Here is a 22,805-nt window from a genome sequence, read left to right on the forward strand (position 1 = left end):
AATTGACGAAAAATGACAAAAAAAATCGACGAAAAAATTACAAAAAAATTACGAAAAAATGACAAAAAAATTACGAAAAAATTACAAAAAATGACAAAAAATGTACAAAAAATGTACAAAAATATGACAAAAAATTACAAAAAATTGAAACAAAATTGACAAAAAAATGATGAAAAAATTACGAAAAATTGCAGATCTCCCACATCATTGTTCTGTTTTCTGGACGACACTTGAGTAAAAGTATCGGTATCGAAAGCACTGGTATCGGGGAAACAAACCGTGCCCTGAGTCTGTCCTTGTGCCGCAGGATCCGGCCTCAGCTGCCGCGGGAGCAGATGGAGGGCTGCCACGTGTGCACGGCGGCCACGCCCGCCGAGCCGCAGGTGGTTCTGGGCGGAGACAAAGCCTTTACCTTCGACTTCCTGTTCGACATGGACTCCAGCCAAGAGCAGATCTACGGCGGCTGCACCGAGAGGCTCATCGACGGCTGCTTCGAGGGCTACAACGCCACCGTGCTCGCCTATGGACAGGTGAGCCAGGGCCGGGGCGGGGGAGGGGCCTGTGGACAGGTGAGGGGCGGGGCCAGGGCGGGGCCGGGGCGGGGCCTGTGGACAGGTGAGGGGCCAGGGCGGGGGAGGGGCCTGTGGACAGGTGAGGGGCCAGGGCGGGGGAGGGGCCTGTGGACAGGTGAGGGGCGGGGCCAGGGCGGGGGAGGGGCCTGTGGACAGGTGAGGGGCGGGGCCTTTGTTTGATGTTTGTAAACGATTCTTTTCCTGCATTTGTTGGATTTACATTCGTTTTGGGGCCTTGAAAATGACATTAAAAAGCATTAACTTTGACTTGAGAAAAGGGGCGGGCACTATCATGGCCCCGCCCACACGAGCCTCCGGGATAGGGTGAACATAAACCCTGTTATCCGGCACAGTTTCACTTATTTAATGTTTATTCCACGTCAACATTAGAGAAAAATGTTTGACGTGATCTTTTAAAAGTCGTTTTCTGGGGGATTTTTAACCCCTTAACTCCCACCTGAACCGAGAGCATTTTCTCCAGTTTGGCTTTACCCCAATCCAAAAGCTTCTGGAAAAAAGCTGAGAAAATAATAATATAATGATGAAAATATGACAAAAAATGACAAAAAATGACAAAAAATGACAAAAAATGACAAAAAATTACAAAAAAATGACAAAAAAATGACGAAAAAATGACGAAAAAATGACGAAAAAATGACGAAAAAATGACAAAAAAATTACAAAAAAATGACAAAAAAATGACGAAAAAATGAGGAAAAAATTACAAAAAAATTACAAAAAATTGACGAAAAAATAACAAAAAAATAACAAAAAATGACAAAAAAATGACAAAAATGAGTTGAATATCCAACAAAAAAATGATGGAAAACAAATCTGTTGACGTGAGGAAAAAGATCCTCTCGGTTCAGGCGGGAGTTAAGAGGTTAAACCAGTCCAGAAACACTGACCTAAAACACACCAGACTGAGGCAAAACCAGAGAAAATGAAACTGAGGAAGTCGATCCTTTAATTCTCTGTTAAGGAAACGGCAAAAAAAAAACGACATGAGAGAGTTAGAAAAGAGAAACATGGAAAACAGATCAATACTGGAAAGAGTTGGAGGATGAATTCAAAAACACAAAAACAGAGGAATTCCTCGATCAAGAAGTGGAGAAATAGAACGATACAGTCTCTGAGGCAGTTACTCTTCATTTTATTTAAGGCAAGTTTATTTGTAAGCACAAACACAAAGCCTTTCATAAAACATAAAACAGGACTGTCACTTCAGACTCAGCAGAAACATCCACAACATTTCCTCTGGAGTGCGAACTGGCAGAAGCAGGGCGCCCCCTGCAGGTGACCCTGCTCCTCTGGGGGCGGGGCTGAGTCCTTGTGTCGCTGAGCAAGGCTGAGGACGTAGGCGCAGGAGTATTTCTTCAGCGCGGAGTCGAACCGGTGACCGAGGCGCCCCCTGCAGGCGCTCAGAGGCACACGCACCACGAGCAGCTCCACGTTAGCCTCACAGCCAATCAGAAGGTCCTCCTCCCACAGCAGAGCGTTAGCCCCGCCCACCGCCTTCTGCAGCAGACGGAGGATACGCTTCTTCTGCTGATTCCAGAACGTGAAAAACTCGTAGTATAACGACATCAGACCCAAGATCATATACATAATCGTTAGAGCGTCCCTGTTTTGCACCATCAGCCAGAGCCCCCCGATGGTCCACCCGATCACCGACACGACGTTCGTCCCGGTCATACACGCCTCCGCTGTGTCCGACCTGAAGCGGACCTTCTCCCTGTGGACCGTGTTGATGCGCCTCATGGCCTGTAGGTAGCGCTGTGGCTCACGGAGGCCTGTCAGCTCCGGCGGCGGCTCCGTCTCGCTCCACAGACCACAGTCCCAGGGTTTGAGTCCGTCCCGGTTCGGACTGAGCACCTGAAGGATCCGCCCATGCACCGGAACAGCTGCAGGGTCCATCACTGTGGAGACACAGAGGATGAGGTCAGCGCGGTCAGGAGGTGAAGGTCAGGAGGTGAAGGTCAGGAGGTGAAGACGCGACACATTGTGCTTCAGACGAGGGAGGAAGCACCTGAGAAACACCACAGGCCTAAAGTCACACATTTGTCAGATTTAGCCACGTCCTGACCTGGTTTCACCCACACCTGCTCTGTAGGTCTGAGCTTTCAGATCAGGCTTCACACAGACATGAGGTCCATCATGTCTGAGGACCCAATTTGAAAAAATAATCCTAATTTCAATCTGAGTTTTTCAGTCAGATGTTGAATGTGAAACGTGAACGAGAGAGAACACAAGTCTAGGTACTTATACTGATCTACGTTTTCAATATGTCGGCCATGAAGGCTGGACATTTGAGGCAGATTTTTGGATTTTGAAAATAGCATCCAAAAAATTAGCTTGACCAGTGTCAAAAGCATTTGTAAGAGTTGAATCGCTTGCAGTGGAGAAGGATCAGCACAGAACATCTGCATCATCTGCATGTAAACTGTAGCCCCAGAGCGCCCCCTGTTGGCCACTTCTCTGGTTCTTTCCTCCAAAGGCTCCTGAGACACAGACCTGTGGGGACGACCCTCCTCTGTCCTGCTCCGCTCAGGTCCAGATGAGGCTCACGGTCTCAGCTGGACCTGATCCACCACTTCACAAACTCCTCAAACTCAGCCCAAAGCTGAAGCTCAGCCTGTCAGGGGTCTGCTCCAGGAACTAGCTCCAGGGAAGGTCCAGGGCCGGAGAGATTCACTTCATGTAAAGACTAATGTCAGATCTTACCTTGAAAAGAACCAGGACTCGGTTAAACCAGGACTCGGTTAAACCAGGACTGGAGCTCAGACGTGGAGGTGGCCTGGTCTGGTTTCTGGTGAAGTGACAGTGAGAGACAAGGTGCTGCTTTTAAAGGCAGGTTCTTAAAGAGACAGAGCAGACATGACTCAGCCCATCAGAAGCTCCTCCTCCAGGTTCAAAGGTGTCGGGCTGGTTAGCATGCTGTTAGCTGTAGCATGCTGTTAGCTGTAGCAAAAAATTACAGTTGTGGAGGTTAAAACTGACTCAGTGATTGGATTAAGGTTCTGAGCTTCAAAAGGACAAACAGCAGATCGTCCAGATTCATGATGTTTCTCGTTTCCTCTGAGGTCCATCGTGTTGAAAATCGTTATCGCATTTTATTAAACGGCTCCTCACTTTGCAGCAGAAGCTCCAGTGACTTGAATGGGATTTTCCAACGTTTACCGGTCATTAGCCTTACTGCTACTAAAGTTACTGCTACTAGCCTCACCGCTACTAGCCTTACTGCTACTAGCCTTACTGCTACTATACTAGCCTTACTGCTACTAGCCTTACTGCTACTATACTAGCCTTACTGCTACTAAAGTTACTGCTACTAGCCTCACCGCTACTAGCCTTACTGCTACTAGCCTTACTGCTACTATACTAGCCTTACTGCTACTAGCCTTACTGCTACTATACTAGCCTTACTGCTACTAGCCTTACCGCTACTAGCCTTACTGCTACTAGCCTCACCGCTACTAGCCTCACCGCTACTAGCCTTACCGCTACTAGCCTCACCGCTACTAGCCTTACCGCTACTAGCCTCACCGCTACTAGCCTTACTGCTACTAGCCTTACCGCTACTAGCCTTACCGCTACTAGCCTCACCACTACTAGCCTTACTGCTACTAGCCTTACCGCTACTAGCCTTACCGCTACTAGCCTCACCGCTACTAGCCTTACCACTACTAGCCTTTCCGCTACTAGCCTTACCGCTACTATCCTTACTGCTACAGGCCTTTCCACTACTAGCCTTACCACTACTAGCCTCACCGCTACTAGCCTTACCGCGACTAGCCTTTCCGCTACTAGCCTTACCGCTACTATCCTTACTGCTACAGGCCTTCCCGCTACTAGCCTCACCGCTACTAGCCTTACTGCTACTAGCCTTACCGCTACTATCCTTACTGCTACAGGCCTTCCCGCTACTAGCCTTACCGCTACTAGCCTCACCACTACTAGCCTTTCCGCTACTAGCCTTTCCACTACTAGCCTTTCCGCTACTAGCCTTTCCACTACTAGCCTTACTGCTACAGGCCTTCCCGCTACTAGCCTCACCGCTACTATCCTTACTGCTACAGGCCTTCCCGCTACTAGCCTTACCGCTACTATCCTTACTGCTACAGGCCTTCCCGCTACTAGCCTTACCGCTACTATCCTTACTGCTACTAGCCTCACCGCTACTAGCCTCACCGCTACTAGCCTTACTGCTACTAGCCTTACCGCTACTAGCCTTACCGCTACTAGCCTTACTGCTACTAGCCTCACCGCTACTAGCCTTACTGCTACTAGCCTTACCGCTACTAGCCTCACCGCTACTAGCCTTACCACTACTAGCCTCACCGCTACTAGCCTTACCGCGACTAGCCTTTCCGCTACTAGCCTTACTGCTACTAGCCTCACCACTACTAGCCTTACTGCTACTAGCCTTACCGCTACTAGCCTCACCGCTACTAGCCTTACCACTACTAGCCTCACCGCTACTAGCCTTACCGCGACTAGCCTTTCCGCCACTAGCCTTACCGCTACTAGCCTCACCGCTACTAGCCTTACCGCTACTATCCCTACTGCTACTAGCCTTACCGCGACTAGCCTTTCCGCTACTAGCCTTTCCGCTACTAGCCTCACCACTACTAGCCTTACTGCTACTAGCCTCACCGCTACTAGCCTTACCACTACTAGCCTCACCGCTACTAGCCTTACAGCGACTAGCCTTTCCGCTACTAGCCTCACCGCTACTAGCCTTACCACTAATAGCCTCACCGCTACTAGCCTTACCGCGACTAGCCTTTCCGCTACTAGCCTTACCGCTACTATCCTTACTGCTACAGGCCTTCCCGCTACTAGCCTTACCGCTACTATCCTTACTGTTACAGGTCTTACCACTACTAGCCTCACCGCTACTAGCCTTACCGCGACTAGCCTTTCCACTACTAGCCTTACCGCTACAGGCCTTACCACTACTAGCCTCACCGCTACTAGCCTTACCACTACTAGCCTCACCGCTACTAGCCTTACCGCGACTAGCCTTTCCGCTACTAGCCTTACCGCTACTATCCTTACTGCTACAGGCCTTCCCGCTACTAGCCTTACCGCTACTATCCTTACTGTTACAGGTCTTACCACTACTAGCCTCACCGCTACTAGCCTTACCACTACTAGCCTCACCGCTACTAGCCTTACCGCGACTAGCCTTTCCGCTACTAGCCTTACCGCTACTATCCTTACTGCTACAGGCCTTCCCGCTACTAGCCTTACCGCTACTATCCTTACTGTTACAGGTCTTACCACTACTAGCCTCACCGCTACTAGCCTTACCGCTACTAGCCTCGCCGCTACTAGCCTTACCACTACTAGCCTCACCGCTACTAGCCTTACCGCGACTAGCCTTTCCACTACTAGCCTTTCCGCTACTAGCCTTTCCACTACTAGCCTTACCGCTACTATCCTTACTGCTACAGGCCTTCCCGCTACTAGCCTTACCGCTACTATCCTTACTGTTACAGGTCTTACCACTACTAGCCTCACCGCTACTAGCCTTACCGCGACTAGCCTTTCCACTACTAGCCTTACCGCTACAGGCCTTTCCGCTACTAGCCTTTCCACTACTAGCCTTACCGCTACAGGCCTTTCCGCTACTAGCCTTACCGCTACTATCCTTACTGCTACAGGCCTTCCCGCTACTAGCCTTACCGCTACTATCCTTACTGCTACTAGCCTCACCGCTACTAGCCTTACCGCTACTAGCCTTACCGCTACTAGCCTCACCGCTACTAGCCTTACTGCTACTAGCCTTACCGCGACTAGCCTTTCCGCTACTAGCCTTACCACTACTAGCCTCATCGCTACTAGCATTACCACTACTAGCCTTACCGCTACTAGCCTTACCGCTACTAGCCTCACCGCTACTAGCCTTACCACTACTAGCCTCACCGCTACTAGCCTTACCACTACTAGCCTTACCGCTACTAGCCTTACCGCTACTAGCCTCACCGCTACTAGCCTTACCACTACTAGCCTCACCGCTACTAGCCTTACCACTACTAGCCTTACCGCTACTAACCTTACCGCTACTAGCCTTACCGCTACTAGCCTTACCGCTACTAGCCTCACCACTACTAGCCTTACCACTACTAGCCTCACCGCTACTAGCCTTACCGCGACTAGCCTTTCCACTACTAGCCTTTCCGCTACTAGCCTTTCCACTACTAGCCTTACTGCTACAGGCCTTCCCGCTACTAGCCTTACTGCGACTGGCCTTACCACTACTAGCCTCACCGCTACTAGCCTTACCGCGACTAGCCTTTCCACTACTAGCCTTACCGCGACTAGCCTTTCCGCTACTAGCCTTACCGCTACTATCCTTACTGCTACAGGCCTTCCCGCTACTAGCCTTACCGCTACTATCCTTACTGCTACTAGCCTCACCGCTACTAGCCTCACCGCTACTAGCCTTACTGCTACTAGCCTTACCGCTACTAGCCTTACCGCTACTAGCCTTACCGCTACTAGCCTCACCGCTACTAGCCTTACCACTACTAGCCTCACCGCTACTAGCCTTACCGCGACTAGCCTTTCCGCTACTAGCCTTACTGCTACTAGCCTCACCACTACTAGCCTTACTGCTACTAGCCTTACCGCTACTAGCCTCACCGCTACTAGCCTTACCACTACTAGCCTCACCGCTACTAGCCTTACCGCGACTAGCCTATCCGCCACTAGCCTTACCGCTACTAGCCTCACCGCTACTAGCCTTACCGCTACTATCCCTACTGCTACTAGCCTAACCGCGACTAGCCTTTCCGCTACTAGCCTTTCCGCTACTAGCCTCACCACTACTAGCCTTACTGCTACTAGCCTTACCGCTACTAGCCTCACCGCTACTAGCCTTCCCACTACTAGCCTCACCGCTACTAGCCTTACCGCGACTAGCCTTTCCGCTACTAGCCTCACCGCTACTAGCCTTACCACTAATAGCCTCACCGCTACTAGCCTTACCGCGACTAGCCTTTCCGCTACTAGCCTTACCGCTACTATCCTTACTGCTACAGGCCTTCCCGCTACTAGCCTTACCGCTACTATCCTTACTGTTACAGGTCTTACCACTACTAGCCTTACCGCGACTAGCCTTACCGCGACTAGCCTTTCCACTACTAGCCTTACCGCTACAGGCCTTACCACTACTAGCCTCACCGCTACTAGCCTTACCACTACTAGCCTCACCGCTACTAGCCTTACCGCGACTAGCCTTTCCGCTACTAGCCTTACCGCTACTATCCTTACCGCTACTATCCTTACTGTTACAGGTCTTACCACTACTAGCCTCACCGCTACTAGCCTTACCACTACTAGCCTCACCGCTACTAGCCTTACCGCGACTAGCCTTTCCGCTACTAGCCTTACCGCTACTATCCTTACTGTTACAGGTCTTCCCGCTACTAGCCTTACCGCTACTATCCTTACTGTTACAGGTCTTACCACTACTAGCCTCACCGCTACTAGCCTTACCTTTACTAGCCTCGCCGCTACTAGCCTTACCACTACTAGCCTCACCGCTACTAGCCTTACCGCGACTAGCCTTTCCACTACTAGCCTTTCCGCTACTAGCCTTTCCACTACTAGCCTTACCGCTACTATCCTTACTGCTACAGGCCTTCCCGCTACTAGCCTTACCGCTACTATCCTTACTGTTACAGGTCTTACCACTACTAGCCTCACCGCTACTAGCCTTACCGCGACTAGCCTTTCCACTACTAGCCTTACCGCTACAGGCCTTTCCGCTACTAGCCTTTCCACTACTAGCCTTACCGCTACAGGCCTTTCCGCTACTAGCCTTACCGCTACTATCCTTACTGCTACAGGCCTTCCCGCTACTAGCCTTACCGCTACTATCCTTACTGCTACTAGCCTCACCGCTACTAGCCTTACCGCTACTAGCCTTACCGCTACTAGCCTCACCGCTACTAGCCTTACTGCTACTAGCCTTACCGCTACTAGCCTTACCGCTACTAGCCTCACCGCTACTAGCCTTACCACTACTAGCCTCACCGCTACTAGCCTTACCACTACTAGCCTCACCGCTACTAGCCTTACCGCGACTAGCCTTTCCACTACTAGCCGCACCGCTACTAGCCTTACCACTACTAGCCTTACCGCTACTAGCCTCACCGCTACTAGCCTTACCACTACTAGCCTCACCGCTACTAGCCTTACCACTACTAGCCTCACCGCTACTAGCCTTACCGCGACTAGCCTTTCCACTACTAGCCTTACCGCGACTAGCCTTTCCGCTACTAGCCTTACCACTACTAGCCTCACCGCTACTAGCATTACCACTACTAGCCTTACCGCTACTAGCCTTACCGCTACTAGCCTCACCGCTACTAGCCTTACCACTACTAGCCTCACCGCTACTAGCCTTACCACTACTAGCCTTACCGCTACTAGCCTTACCGCTACTAGCCTCACCGCTACTAGCCTTACCACTACTAGCCTCACCGCTACTAGCCTTACCACTACTAGCCTTACCGCTACTAACCTTACCGCTACTAGCCTTACCGCTACTAGCCTTACCGCTACTAGCCTCACCGCTACTAGCCTTACCACTACTAGCCTTACCACTACTAGCCTCACCGCTACTAGCCTTACCACTACTAGCCTCACCGCTACTAGCCTTACCGCTACTAGCCTCACCGCTACTAGCCTTACCACTACTAGCCTCACCGCTACTAGCCTTACCACTACTAGCCTTACCGCTACTAACCTTACCGCTACTAGCCTTACCGCTACTAGCCTTACCGCTACTAGCCTCACCGCTACTAGCCTTACCGCTACTAGCCTCACCGCTACTAGCCTTACCGCTACTAGCCTTACCGCTACTAGCCTCACCGCTACTAGCCTTACCGCTACTAGCCTTACCGCTACTAGCCTCACCGCTACTAGCCTTACCGCTACTAGCCTTACCGCTACTAGCCTCACCGCTACTAGCCTTACTGCTACTAGCCTTACCGCTACTAGCCTTACTGCTACTAGCCTTACCGCTACTAGCCTTACCGCTACTAGCCTCACCGCTACTAGCCTTACCACTACTAGCCTTACCGCTACTAGCCTCACCGCTACTAGCCTTACTGCTACTAGCCTTACCGCTACTAGCCTCACCGCTACTAGCCTTACCACTACTAGCCTCACCGCTACTAGTCTTACTGCGACTAGCCTTTCCGCTACTAGCCTTACCGCTACTATCCTTACTGCTACAGGCCTTCCCGCTACTAGCCTTACCGCGACTAGCCTTTCCGCTACTAGCCTTACCGCTACTATCCTTACTGCTACAGGCCTTCCCGCTACTAGCCTTACCGCTACTAGCCTATCCGCTACTAGCCTTACTGCTACTAGCCTTACCGCTACAGGCCTTTCCGCTACTAGCCTTACCGCTACTAGCGTTACTGCTACTAGCCTCACCGCTACAGGCCTTTCCGCTACAAGCCTCACCGCTACTAGCCTCACCGCTACTAGCCTTACCGCTACTAGCCTCACCGCTACTAGCCTTACCGCTACTAGCCTTACCGCTACTAGCCTAACCGCTACTAGCCTAAACTGCTGTGAGTCGATGATATTTGTAACTAAGGTTGTGATTAAGAATATCGTTATTGTGATATTTGTTTTTTATATCGTGATATAGACTTTGGGCCGTATCGCTTTGCCCGACTGAGAAGCATCAAACATGAGCTCTGCTGTAACAGTGTGAGTCTTTATTAGTTTCCTTGAGGAGAGAGGAGGGTCACATGATCTTGATCACCTGACAGGGGGGCGTGTTCTGTTCCCCAGTGACATCAGAGCACGGTGGCTCAGTGGTTAGTGCTCGTGCTTCACAGCTAGAAGGTCCAGGTCCTTTCTGCGGAGTTTGTTTGTCCTCCTCGTGTCAGCATAGGTTTCAGCCACCACTAAAAACATGTACAATAGGTAACAGCTCCAACCAGGTGACACTGACCATCATCCTCGAGCGCGGCACCGCTCCTTAAAAGGACGGGTAAAATGCAGAGCTCATTTCAAAAGCAGATTCTCCATTTTGAATTTGTCTGAGTCATTTTGGATATTTGTTTCCGTGTGACTTTATATTTTCATTCACTGAAATAGACCTGGCAACGACAACCAGCGCTCTGTGAAGAGACCGACTTAAAGGAACATTTCTCCGCTCCTCAAAATACAAACGCAGTATATGTTTGACCACAAGAGGGCGCCACACAAGGAGCTTATTAGCCCATAAAGTTGATTTGTGGTTTGCTGCTCCTTAATGAAACCCAGACACAGTATTGCAGTGCTTAGTTGTGATTTATTTTTACTGTGCCAAATGTATTTATGAATATATACAGTACACAGTTGCACACAGGTCAGTATTCAGTTCATACTTGCTGAGAATATTGCAGTGATAATGACGGGTCTTCCTGGGTCCAGGTGTTGGCGTCTCAGCAGAAACATCAGCAACTTTACCTCTTTAGTGCGAACTGGCAGAAGCAGGGCGCCCTCCACAGGTGACCCTGCTCCTCTGGGGGCGGGGCTGAGGCCTTGAGACGTTGAGCAAGGCTGAGGACGTAGGCGCAGGAGTGTTTCTTCAGCGCGGAGTCGAACCGGTGACCGAGGCGCCCCCTGCAGGCGCTCAGAGGCACATGCACCACGAGCAGCTCCACGTTAGACTTACAGCCAATCAGATACTCCTCCTCCCACAGCAGAGCGTTAGCCCCGCCCACCGCCTTCTGCAGCAGACGGAGGACACGCTTCTTCTGCCGATTCCAGAACGTGAGAATCCAGACGTATAACGACCCCAGACCCGAGATAACAAATGCAGTCGTTTTCAAATCCTGTTTTTGTCCCATCAGCCAGAACCCCATGATGGTGCCCACGATCCCCGATATGAGGTTTGTCATGTTCATACACGTCTGCGCTGTGACCGACCTGAAGCGGACCTTCTCCCTGTGGACCGTGTTGATGCGCCTCATGGCCTGTAGGTAGCGCTGTGGCTCACGGAGGCCTGTCAGCTCCGGCGGCGGCTCCGTCTCGCTCCACAGACCACAGTCCCAGGGTTTGAGTCTGTCCGGGTTCGGACTGAGCATCTGTATGATCCGCCCATGCACCGGAAGAGCTGCAAGGACAGCTGCAGGAACAGCTGCAGGAACAGCCGCAGGAACAGCCGCAGGAACAGCCGCAGGAACAGCCGCAGGGTCCATCACTGTGGAGACACAGAGGATCAGGACCAGTGACTGTCCTTGAGGTCAGCGCAGTGGCTTATGGGATGGCACATAGCTCCTAATCACCGGTTAGTTAGCACCAGAGGTCCCTATGCTAAAGTGGCTATGATAGTTAGCACCAGAGGTCCCTATGCTAAAGTGGCTATGATAGTTAGCACCAGAGGTCCCTATGCTAAAGTGGCCATGATAGTTAGCACCAGAGGTCCCTATGCTAAAGTGGCTATGATAGTTAGCACCAGAGGTCCCTATGCTAAAGGGGCTATGATAGTTAGCACCAGAGGTCCCTATGCTAAAGTGGCTAAGATAGTTAGCACCAGAGGTCCCTATGCTAAAGGGGCTATGATAGTTAGCACCAGAGGTCCTTATGCTAAAGTGGCTATGATAGTTAGCATCAGAGGTCCCTATGCTAAAGGGGCTATGATAGTTAGCACCAGAGGTCCTTATGCTAAAGTGGCTATGATAGTTAGCATCAGAGGTCCCTATGCTAAAGTGGCTATGATAGTTAGCATCAGAGGTCCCTATGCTAAAGCGGCTATGATAGTTAGCATCAGAGGTCCTTATGCTAAAGTGGCTAATATAGTTAGCACCAGAGGTCCCTATGCTAAAGTGGCTATGATAGTTAGCATCAGAGGTCCTTATGCTAAAGTGGCTAATATAGTTAGCATTCCTAGCTGACAGCCCGATTTGGACGCTTCTTATCATGGCGGACGCTGAAGCACATCCGGCTCGGCGTTCGAGCTCTGACCTATTTACTGCTTTCAGACGGAGTCTCAGACTCTCTTTAGACTCTCAGCTTTTGTCAGTAAACAAAACCACTTCCTGTAAAGGGGGGGCTGAACAGGAAGTGGGTCTGCGGGTTCAGTCGCTCCTTCATCTCTTTCACACTCACACGTCTGCACCAAAAACCAACTCAGGAAAAGATCCAGGAGCAAAGTTTTATTCACACGAAGCGTCTTTCTAAAGAGAAACCTGTCCCGGCGTAAACGTTCGTCACTTTAATCAAACAGTTCAAACCTCGGAGTCAATCAGGCTCAGGAAGTGAACAGATCCCAGAGATTCACTCCATATAAAGACTAATGTCAGATCTTACCTTGAAAAGAACCAGGACTGGGTTAAACCAGGACCCGGGTTAAACCAGGACTGGAGCTCAGACGTGGAGGTGACCTGGTCTGGTTTGTGGTGAAGTGACAGTGAGAGACAAGGTGCTGCTTTTAAAGGCAGGTTCTTAAAGAGACAGAGCAGACCTGACTCCGCCCATCAGAAGCTCCTCCTCCAGGTTCTGAAGTCCAGCCGTCGCTCCTCGTCCAGAGACCAGTGAGAGCCTCAGGTCCTGAATCAGACTCATTTACCTCCTGCTTTTCTTTTACTCCAGAGACATCATCATCAGAGGAAATTCTTGTTTGTTTCTTCAACTTTGACCGATATGGGTTTTTCTAAGGCCGATCTGCTCGGCCGATTTTTGTGGCCGGTTTTTCCGATTGTCTGATTTATAATCCTGTGAAAACATAAACACTTGGTCGCTCCAGCAGAGGCTGATTCTACTTCATCACAGTTTGTGTCTCAGCTTTGATTAGCTGCTGTTAGCTTTAGCATACCGTTAGCTTTAACAGGCCGTTAGCTTTAGCATGCCGTTAGCTGTCGGGGGAGTCGTTTCCTCTGAGGTCCAGGAAGTCGGGGGGGTCGCTTTAAAGACTTCACTCTTTCCAGTGCGTTAAGTCTCCATCACTTTTGGTCCCGGAGATATCGGCTTCTATCGGTGCTGGATCGGCCGATAGTCGATATTGTAAAATCCCCAAATCCTCTGCTCTAAATCATGAGTTTGTTGTGAAAATCGGGTTTGGCCAGATCGTGCGCGTAACGCACAGTGTTTAACGCACAGTGATTAACGCACAGTGTTTAACGCACAGTGTTTAACGCACAGTGTTTAACGCACAGTGATTAACGTACAGTGTTTAACGCACAGTGATTAACACACAGCCTTTTGGATCTGTTTTACCTGAAGCTAGTTCCAGGGATGGGCAGATTGATACCACAGTATCAATGCCGTATATTGATACCAAGCGGATAATTTTTAAGTATTGATACTGGGGTAAAAAGTATCGATATTAATTTGCATATGTAAAAAGAAGGCGTGGCAGCAACTTTAGACAGAAAAGGACGATTTATATCTTCGTTTTGAGCCAAACAGTCGACAGCAGAGGCTGATTCATCATTCTGGTTTAGGTTCTGTTTGTCATTAAAGGATTCATTTTAAACTTTTTTTTTATCTTTAATTTCACATTAACATTGTTTAATTGACCAGTTAAAGTAATATAATGTTAATTTACCTATTAAATATATCAAATAACCAGTTTTAGAAATGTACATTGATTGAAATACATTATAAAATGACCAGTATCGGTATCGGTATCGACAGAAATTACACCAAAAGTATCGGTATCGTATCAATTTCAATTCCTGGTTCCAGGTCAATTGTTTGTCGTTGCTCTGGAAACAGCTGCAGAGGAGGGATTTACATCGTGATCTAACTCTGACCATAAAACCACATGTGAGCGCTTTATATGAAAGTAAAACCAGATTCTTTTTAATGTTTTCCATTTCAGATAAAACTGATCGAGAAAATATGCGACTGTTTTGATCTCACAAAGGAGAAAAGTCTGGAAGCCCTTTTCCACCATGTTATAAAATAAAAGCCCAATGGGAAATTATAAGATTTAAAGTCATAGTTTTGTTTTTAAAATACAAAATTATGACTCTAAATCTCGAGTTTTTAAGATCCGTGATCATAGACGTCAGTCCTATATTGCTTTGAAAATCTGGATGTTGTTGCCGTTCTCTTTCCTGTCTGATGCGTCTGAACTGTGGAGCTTGATCTGGCAGAGCCGTGTCTTGGAATCGTATCATGCCTGAAAAACAACTGCTATTTTGGGGCAAACTCGTGCCTCTTTGCCCCTGCCATGTCCTATAGCCCCCCCTATGGTCTCCCCGATGGATAAAAGGGCGATGCTGGTGGACAATGGCTAGTTTGCCCGGTTAGCCTGGTTAGCAGGTGGAATCCACCTCATTGTGTGTGATAATCTTCAAGGCTGCTTTATGTGGTTACGGCTTTATTGACGTTTTTAGTGTAAAATACTTAATTCCACAAGATCCATTATTGGAGCTGATGCTAGAGCTGCTAAGAAGCTAGTTAGCCGCGGGTGCTAAGCAATCGGCTACGGCCAGTTGTACATGAAGTGTGAGTAATAAACCTGCCCGGCTCAGAGTGTGATTGTTGTTAAAGGGATGCTTTATGTAGACGGTGTTAAAGTGATGTTTTATGTAGACGATGTTAAAGGGATGCTTTATGTAGACGGTGTTAAAGGGATGCTTTATGTAGACGGTGTTAAAGGGATGCTTTATATAGACGGTGTTAAAGTGATGCTTTATGTAGACGGTGTTAAAGTGATGCTTTATGTAGACGGTGTTAAAGGGATGCTTTATGTAGACGGTGTTAAAGGGATGCTTTATGTAGACGGTGTTAAAGGGATGCTTTATGTAGACGGTGTTAAAGGGATGCTTTATGTAGACGGTGTTAAAGGGATGCTTTATGTAGACGGTGTTAAAGAGATGCTTTATGTAGACGGTGTTAAAGGGATGCTTTATGTAGACGGTGTTAAAGGGATGCTTTATGTAGACGGTGTTAAAGTGATGCTTTATGTAGACGTTGTTAAAGTGATGCTTTATGTAGACGTTGTTAAAGTGATGCTTTATGTAGATGGTGTTAAAGGGATGCTTTATGTAGACGGTGTTAAAGGGATGCTTTATGTAGACGTTGTTAAAGTGATGCTTTATGTAGACGTTGTTAAAGTGATGCTTTATGTAGATGGTGTTAAAGGGATGCTTTATGTAGACGGTGTTAAAGTGATGCTTTATGTAGACGTTGTTAAAGTGATGCTTTATGTAGATGGTGTTAAAGGGATGCTTTATGTAGACGGTGTTAAAGGGATGCTTTATGTAGACGGTGTTAAAGGGATGCTTTATGTAGACGGTGTTAAAGGGATGCTTTATGTAGACGGTGTTAAAGGGATGTTTTATGCAGACGGTGTTAAAGGGATGCTTTATGTAGACGGTGTTAAAGTGATGCTTTATGTAGACGGTGTTAAAGGGATGTTTTATGTAGACGGTGTTAAAGGGATGTTTTATGTAGACGGTGTTAAAGTGAAGCTTTATGTAGACGGTGTTAAAGGGATGCTTTATGTAGACGGTGTTAAAGGGATGTTTTATGTAGACGGTGTTAAAGGGATGCTTTATGTAGACGGTGTTAAAGGGATGCTTTATGTAGACGTGTTAAAGGGATGGTTTATGTAGACGGTGTTAAAGGGATGCTTTATGTAGACGGTGTTAAAGGGATGTTTTATGTAGACGGTGTTAAAGGGATGCTTTATGTAGACGGTGTTAAAGGGAAGCTTTATGTAGACGGTGTTAAAGGGATGCTTTATGCAGACGGTGTTAAAGGGAAGCTTTATGTAGACGGTGTTAAAGGGAAGCTTTATGTAGACGGTGTTAAAGGGATGCTTTATGTAGACGTGTTAAAGGGATGCTTTATGTAGACGGTGTTAAAGGGAAGCTTTATGTAGACGGTGTTAAAGGGATGCTTTATGTAGACGGTGTTAAAGGGATGCTTTATGTAGACGGTTATAAAGGGATGCTTTATGCAGACGGTGTTAAAGGGATGCTTTATGTAGACGGTGTTAAAGGGATGCTTTATGTAGATGGTGTTAAAGGGATGTTTTATGTAGACGGTTATAAAGGGATGCTTTATGCAGACGGTGTTAAAGGGATGCTTTATGTAGACGGTGTTAAAGTGATACTTTATGTAGACGGTGTTAAAGGGATACTTTATGTAGACGGTGTTAAAGGGATGCTTTATGTAGATGGTGTTAAAGGGATGTTTTATGTAGACGGTGTTAAAGGGATGCTTTATGTAGATGGTGTTAAAGGGATGTTTTATGTAGACGGTGTTAAAGGGATGCTTTATGCAGACGGTGTTAAAGGGATGTTTTATGTAGACGGTGTTAAAGGGATGCTTTATGTAGACGGTGTTAAAGGGATGCTTTATGTAGACGGTGTTAAAGTGATGCTTTATGTAGACGGTGTTAAAGGGATGCTTTATGTAGACGGTGTTAAAGGGATGCTTTATGTAGACGGTGTTAAAGGGATGCTTTATGTAGACGGTGTTAAAGGGATGTTTTATGTAGACGGTGTTAAAGGGATGCTTTATGTAGACGGTGTTAAAGGGATGCTTTATGGAGACGGTGTTAAAGGGATGCTTTATGGAGACGGTGTTAAAGGGATGCTTTATGGAGACGGTGTTAAAGGGATGCTTTATGTAGACGGTGTTAAAGGGATGCTTTATGTAGACGGTGGTTTATTGACTTTATTCAGGCATTTTCACATGATCATGATCATCCGAAGTTCATGGAAGTTCATGATGCTACGATCGTAGCATTAGCTTTGGGAATGCCCTGCATCATCAAGGCCTAAACACATTCCTATCGTGGATACAGACATTTTTAATACGTTTTCTTGTCACTGCTTATAATCCCGGGTGTTGAGGTAAAATAAACACTTCTGTGTCTTTGTAAAAGTCCCAGAGCTGCTGTAGCTCCGGTTCACAACGCGATGAAGCCTATCCTCCATGTTTGTTTACATCTGCACCAGTGGTTCCGCTGTCCCGCCGCACCCATGTCTATGATCACGGATTTGAAAAACTCCAAATTACGAGTTTAAATCTCGAAATTCTGAGTTTTAAATCTCGTAATTTCGACTTCCCGTTGGGCTTTTATTTGTTAACATGGCGGAAACTATGGCTTCCATAGAAAAAACCTTCACTTTGTTTCACTTTTTTCTGTGACTCTTACATGTTGTGCAGATTTATTGGATATTGTAAAGTATTTATTTGTGATTTTAAAAGGACACAGGAAGAATGATCTTAACAAAACAATAAAACAATTCACAGAAACACGTTTAAAGCAGCACTAAGTAACGTGTTTACCTTAATAAATCCTCCCCGTCGTCCCTGTGGGGGTAATACAAGTGTTTATGGGATGATTGGAGGGTCTTTCATCGCCCCCTGGTGTCTCTGGACAGAAAACCATGTTTGCAACTTCTCTGCCACCGGCCCGGAGTCACCAATACACACTAATGGAATCACAAAGAAGAAGAAGAAGAAGAAGAAGAAGATCTTTATTTATATAGCGCCTTTCACAGACATATAGTCACAAAGCGCTTTACATGAGACAATTGTACATTCACTCCATACTCAGTGGTGGAAAGCTACGTTTGTAGCTTCAGAAGAAGCTAACAGGCTAACGGGCAAAGCTAACTGCGGGCTAACGTCACTTTAAACAGTATTTACAGCTAAGTTTGAGTAAAAAAAATAATATTTCCATTGTGTAATTGGATGCACAGTAACCCTCTGTCCCTTCGCCTTTCCTGTCAGCGTAGTATTTACTCTCCAAGACAATTAATACGTAAAAAAATCGTAACTTGCTACGACACCTGCAGTTGCGCTTATGGCCTCTAGGGGGAAGAGTTACTTACACTGCGTTCCAAATTATTATGCAAATTGGATTTTTGTGTCAAAAAGTAAAAAAAAAAACAATAATAATGAAACTCATGGATGGTGTCGTGTCTTGGGGCTCTTTGAATCACTGACATTAATCTCAGACCTGGGATGATCAGTTTTCAGGTTAAGCCCAGTTAAGGGAAAAACTACTGAAAAAGGATGTTCCACTTTATTAAGCAGATCATCATTTTCAAGCAATCTGGGAAAGAAAAAGGGACTTTCTGCTGATGAAAAGCGTGAAATAGTTGAATGCCTTGGTCTAGGTATGAAAACCTTCGACATTTCATGAAAGATTAAGTGTAATCATCGAACTGATAAGAGATTTGTGGATGATTCAGACACACAGGTTTGTGCAGATAAAAGCACAATATGGACGGTTTCTGCCAGACAAACACATCAGATTAAGAGAACAGATGCTACAAAGCAGCAGACAGGTATTTGAAGCTGCTGGTGCCTCTGGAGTCCCACGAACATCAAGGTGTAGGACCCTCCAGAGGCTGCAGTTGTGCATAAACCTTCTATCCGGCCTCCCCTAAACTGTTCATTGAAGCTGAAGCAGAAACGGCTGCAGTGGCTCAGAAATACATGAGGACTCATTTTCAAACAGTCTTGTTCACTGATGAGGCCGTGTAACCCTGGATGATCAGATCAATGGAGTAGTGGATGTTGGTGAATGGCCACAATGTCCCAACAAGGCTGTGACGTCAGTAAGGAGGGGGCGGAGTCATGTTTTGGACCAGAATCATGGTGAGAGAGCTGGTCGGCCCCTTTAGGCTCTTTTAGGCTCCCTGAAGGTGTGAAAATGACCTTTGAAAAATATGTGGAGTCTCTGACTGACCACTGTCTTCTATGCTACAAAAAGAAGAGCCAAACAAGATCCTCTTCATCATGACAACGCACCATGTCCTGCTGTAAAGAATACCTCTGCATCATTGGCTGCTTTGGGCATAAAAGGAGAGAAACTCATGATGTGGGCCCCCTCCTCCCCTGACCTCAACCCTATTGAGAACCTTTGGAGCCTCAACAAAAAACACTTCTATGAGGGTGGGAGGCAGTTTTCATCCAAACAGCAGCTCTGGGAGGCTATTCTAACATCCTGCAAAGAAATCCAAGCAGAAACTGTCCAAAAACTCACAAGTTTAATGGATTTAAGCATTTTGAAGCTGCTTCACACAAGGGCTCCTATGTTAAAATATAACTTGACCTGTTAATATTTTTTTGATTGAAATATCTTCTGATTTCAGTAAATATGACCTCCTAATGCTACAAATACAACAAATGACCATTTTCAGTTAATTACAAGCTTTAAAATGTATTGAAACGATGAGTTGCATAATAATTTGGAACAGTGGATTTTGAGGTTTTTACTATATTTATTTTTGAAAAAAATACTGTTTTCACTGGGAGATTTTTTCCACCACATTTAAATGATCCTCGACCAGTTACAGACTTGAAAATTATGCTGACTCTCATTTGAGTTGACAGTTTAGAAAATCTTAGAAAAATGTCATTTGCATAATAATTTGGAACGCAGTGTAGAGCTGCTTTAAGGAAGTCTGAACCTCAGGACTGTAACTTCAGACTCTGTTATCATCTCAGCAGAAACATCCACAACATTTCCTCTGGAGTGCGAACTGGCAGAAGCAGGGCGCCCCCTGCAGGTGACCCTGCTCCTCTGGGGGCGGGGCTGAGGCCTTGTGCCGCTGAGCAAGGCTGAGGACGTAGGCGCAGGAGTATTTCTTCAGTGCGGAGTCGAACCGGTGACCGAGGCGCCCCCTGCAGGCGCTCAGAGGCACACGCACCACGAGCAGCTCCACGTTAGCCTCACAGCCAATCAGAAGATCCTCCTCCCACAGCAGAGCGTTAGCCCCGCCCACCGCCTTCTGCAGCAGACGGAGGATACGCTTCGCCTGCTGATCCCAGAACGTGAAAATGCTGTACCAAAATGACATCAGACACAAGATCATATACATAATCGTTAGAGTGTTCCTGCTTTGCACCATCATACAGAACCACCCGATGGAGCCCACGATCACCAACAGGAGGTTCATCGTGGTCATACAGTCCTCCGCTGTGTCCGACCTGAAGCGGACCTTCTCCCTGTGGACCGTGTTGATGCGCCTCATGGCCTGTAGGTAGCGCTGTGGCTCACGGAGGCCTGTCAGCTCCGGCGGCGGCTCCGTCTCGCTCCACAGACCACAGTCCCAGGGTTTGAGTCCGTGCCGGTTCGGACTGAGCACCTGAAGGATCCGCCCCTCCTCCAGAACAGCTGCAGGGTCCATCACTGAGGAGACACAGAGGAAGTTTTTATTTGTATTTGACCTTTATTTAAAAATCCCACCGACATTCAGACTCTCAGCTTTTGTCAGTGAACAAAACCACTTCCTGTGCAGGGGGGGCTGAACAGGAAGTGGGTCTGCGGGTTCAGTCGCTCCTTCGTCTCTTTCACACTCACACGTCTGCACCGAAAACCAACTCCGGAAAAGATCCAGGAACAATTAAACATATAAAGATATATCACAGAGTTTAGATAAAAACAAGCTATAAACTTTAACCCCTTAACTCCCACCTGAACCGAGCACGTTTTCTACAGTTTGGCTTTACCCCAATCCAAAACCATAAATAAAAAAAGGTGAGAAAATGGCGACAGAACTGAGACGAAAACAATGATGGAAATGTGACAAAAAAGTGAGAAAACTTTGACAAAAAAGTGATGAAAAAATGATGAAAAAGTGGCAAAAATGTCACAAAAATGTTCCAAAAAAATGGACCAAAAAATTACAAAAAATAGCAAAAAAAATGGCAAAAAAAATGATTAAAATATGACAAAAATGTGATAAAAAATTGACAAAAAAATGACAAAAATGTGATAAAAAATGGACCAAAAAAATTATTAAAAAATGACGAAAAATTTGACCAAAAAATGACAAAAATGTGACAAAAAATTGACAAAAAATTACAAACATGTGACAAAAAAATTGCAAAAAGAAATTAAAAAATAATTTAAAAATGACGAAAAAATGAAAAAAATGAGATAAAAAAAATGATAAAAATTGGCAAAAAAATGACGAAAAAATGAAAAAACAAATTGACAAAAAAATACCGAAAAAAGTTATAAAAATGAGTTGAATACCCAACAAAAAAATGATGGAAAAAAAATCTGATGACGTGAGGAAAAAGCTCCTCTCGGTTCAGGCGGGAGTTAAGAGGTTAAAGTACAAGGCTTTAGGGGCATCAGAATATTCAAATAAATAAGATTAAAAATAAGAGGTAAAATATGGTAGACGACAACAGTTGAGTTGAAAGATTTATTTTGGAAAGAAATGAACAGATCCCAGAGATTCAGTTCCATATAAAGACTAAAGTCAGATCTTACCTTTAAAAGAACCAGGACTCGGTTAAACCAGGACTGGAGCTCAGACGTGGAGGAGGCCTGGTCTGGTTTGTGGTGAAGTGACAGTGAGAGACAAGGTGCTGCTTTTAAAGGCAGGTTCTTAAAGAGACAGAGCAATAAATGTAGCTGAAACACAAGCATTTATTTTATGACATTGAAATAATAATGTACAAACATTCATGAGGCTCACCCTGCTAAGATGTTGCTGTAAACTGTGCTGGGAGTGGGTGCGTCTCCAGCTCGTTTCCATGGAGATGTGATGAAAGGCAGGAGAATCTGAGATTTAACCTCTTAACTCCCGCCTGAACCGAGAGCATTTTCTCCAGTTCAGCTTTACCCAAATCCTGTAGGCCAGTGTCTACAAAACTCATCTAAATGGATTTTTTTCCTCACGTCATCAGATTTTTCCCCACCTTTTTTGGGGGGGGGGTATTCAATTCATTCTTGCAAGTTTTTTGTCATTTTTTGGGTCATTTTTTGTCATTTTTTTGTCCATTTTATTGTCATTTTTTTGGGTCATTTTTTGGGCTGTTTTGGAGCTTTTTGGTCATTTTTTGTCATATTTTTGTCATTTTTTCATCATTTTTTTTCATCATTTTTTTTCATCATTTTTTTTTCATCAATTTTTTTCATCATTTTTTTTCATCAATTTTTTTTGTCAATTTTTTAGTCAATTTTTTGGCTGTTTTGGGTTTTTTTTGTCATATTTTAGTCATTTTTTGTCATTTTTTGTCATTTTTTTGTCCATTTTTTGTCCTTTTCTGGTCATTTTTTGTCATTTTTTTGTCCATTTTTTGTCATTTTCTGGTCATTTTTTGTCATTTTTTGTCCATTTTTTGTCATTTTTTTGGTCATTTTTTAAAATAATTTTTTGGGCTTTTTTGTCACTTTTTTGTCATTTTTTCATCATTTCTTTTCATCATTTTTTGTCATTTTTGGTAATTTTTTGTCCATTTTTTTGTCATTTTTTTGTCCTTTTTTTTGTCCTTTTT

General features: G+C 46.1%; 1 protein-coding gene across 1 annotated transcript in view; it reads left to right on the plus strand.

The window, feature by feature from the left end:
* The window catches only part of LOC306982830 (kinesin-like protein KIF21A), a gene marked incomplete at its 3' end in the record, with an annotated part of 103,926 nt that overhangs the window by 13,827 nt on the left and 67,294 nt on the right, over positions 1-22,805 (plus strand). Inside the window, exon 2 of the mRNA XM_079583280.1 lies at positions 308-530. Within this exon, the coding sequence (XP_079439406.1) occupies positions 308-530 (223 nt within the window). The remainder of the gene's footprint in view (positions 1-307; positions 531-22,805) is intronic.

Source organism: Gobius niger (genome assembly GCF_951799975.1).
Source record: "Gobius niger genome assembly, contig: SCAFFOLD_36, whole genome shotgun sequence".
Lineage (NCBI taxonomy): Eukaryota > Metazoa > Chordata > Actinopteri > Gobiiformes > Gobiidae > Gobius > Gobius niger.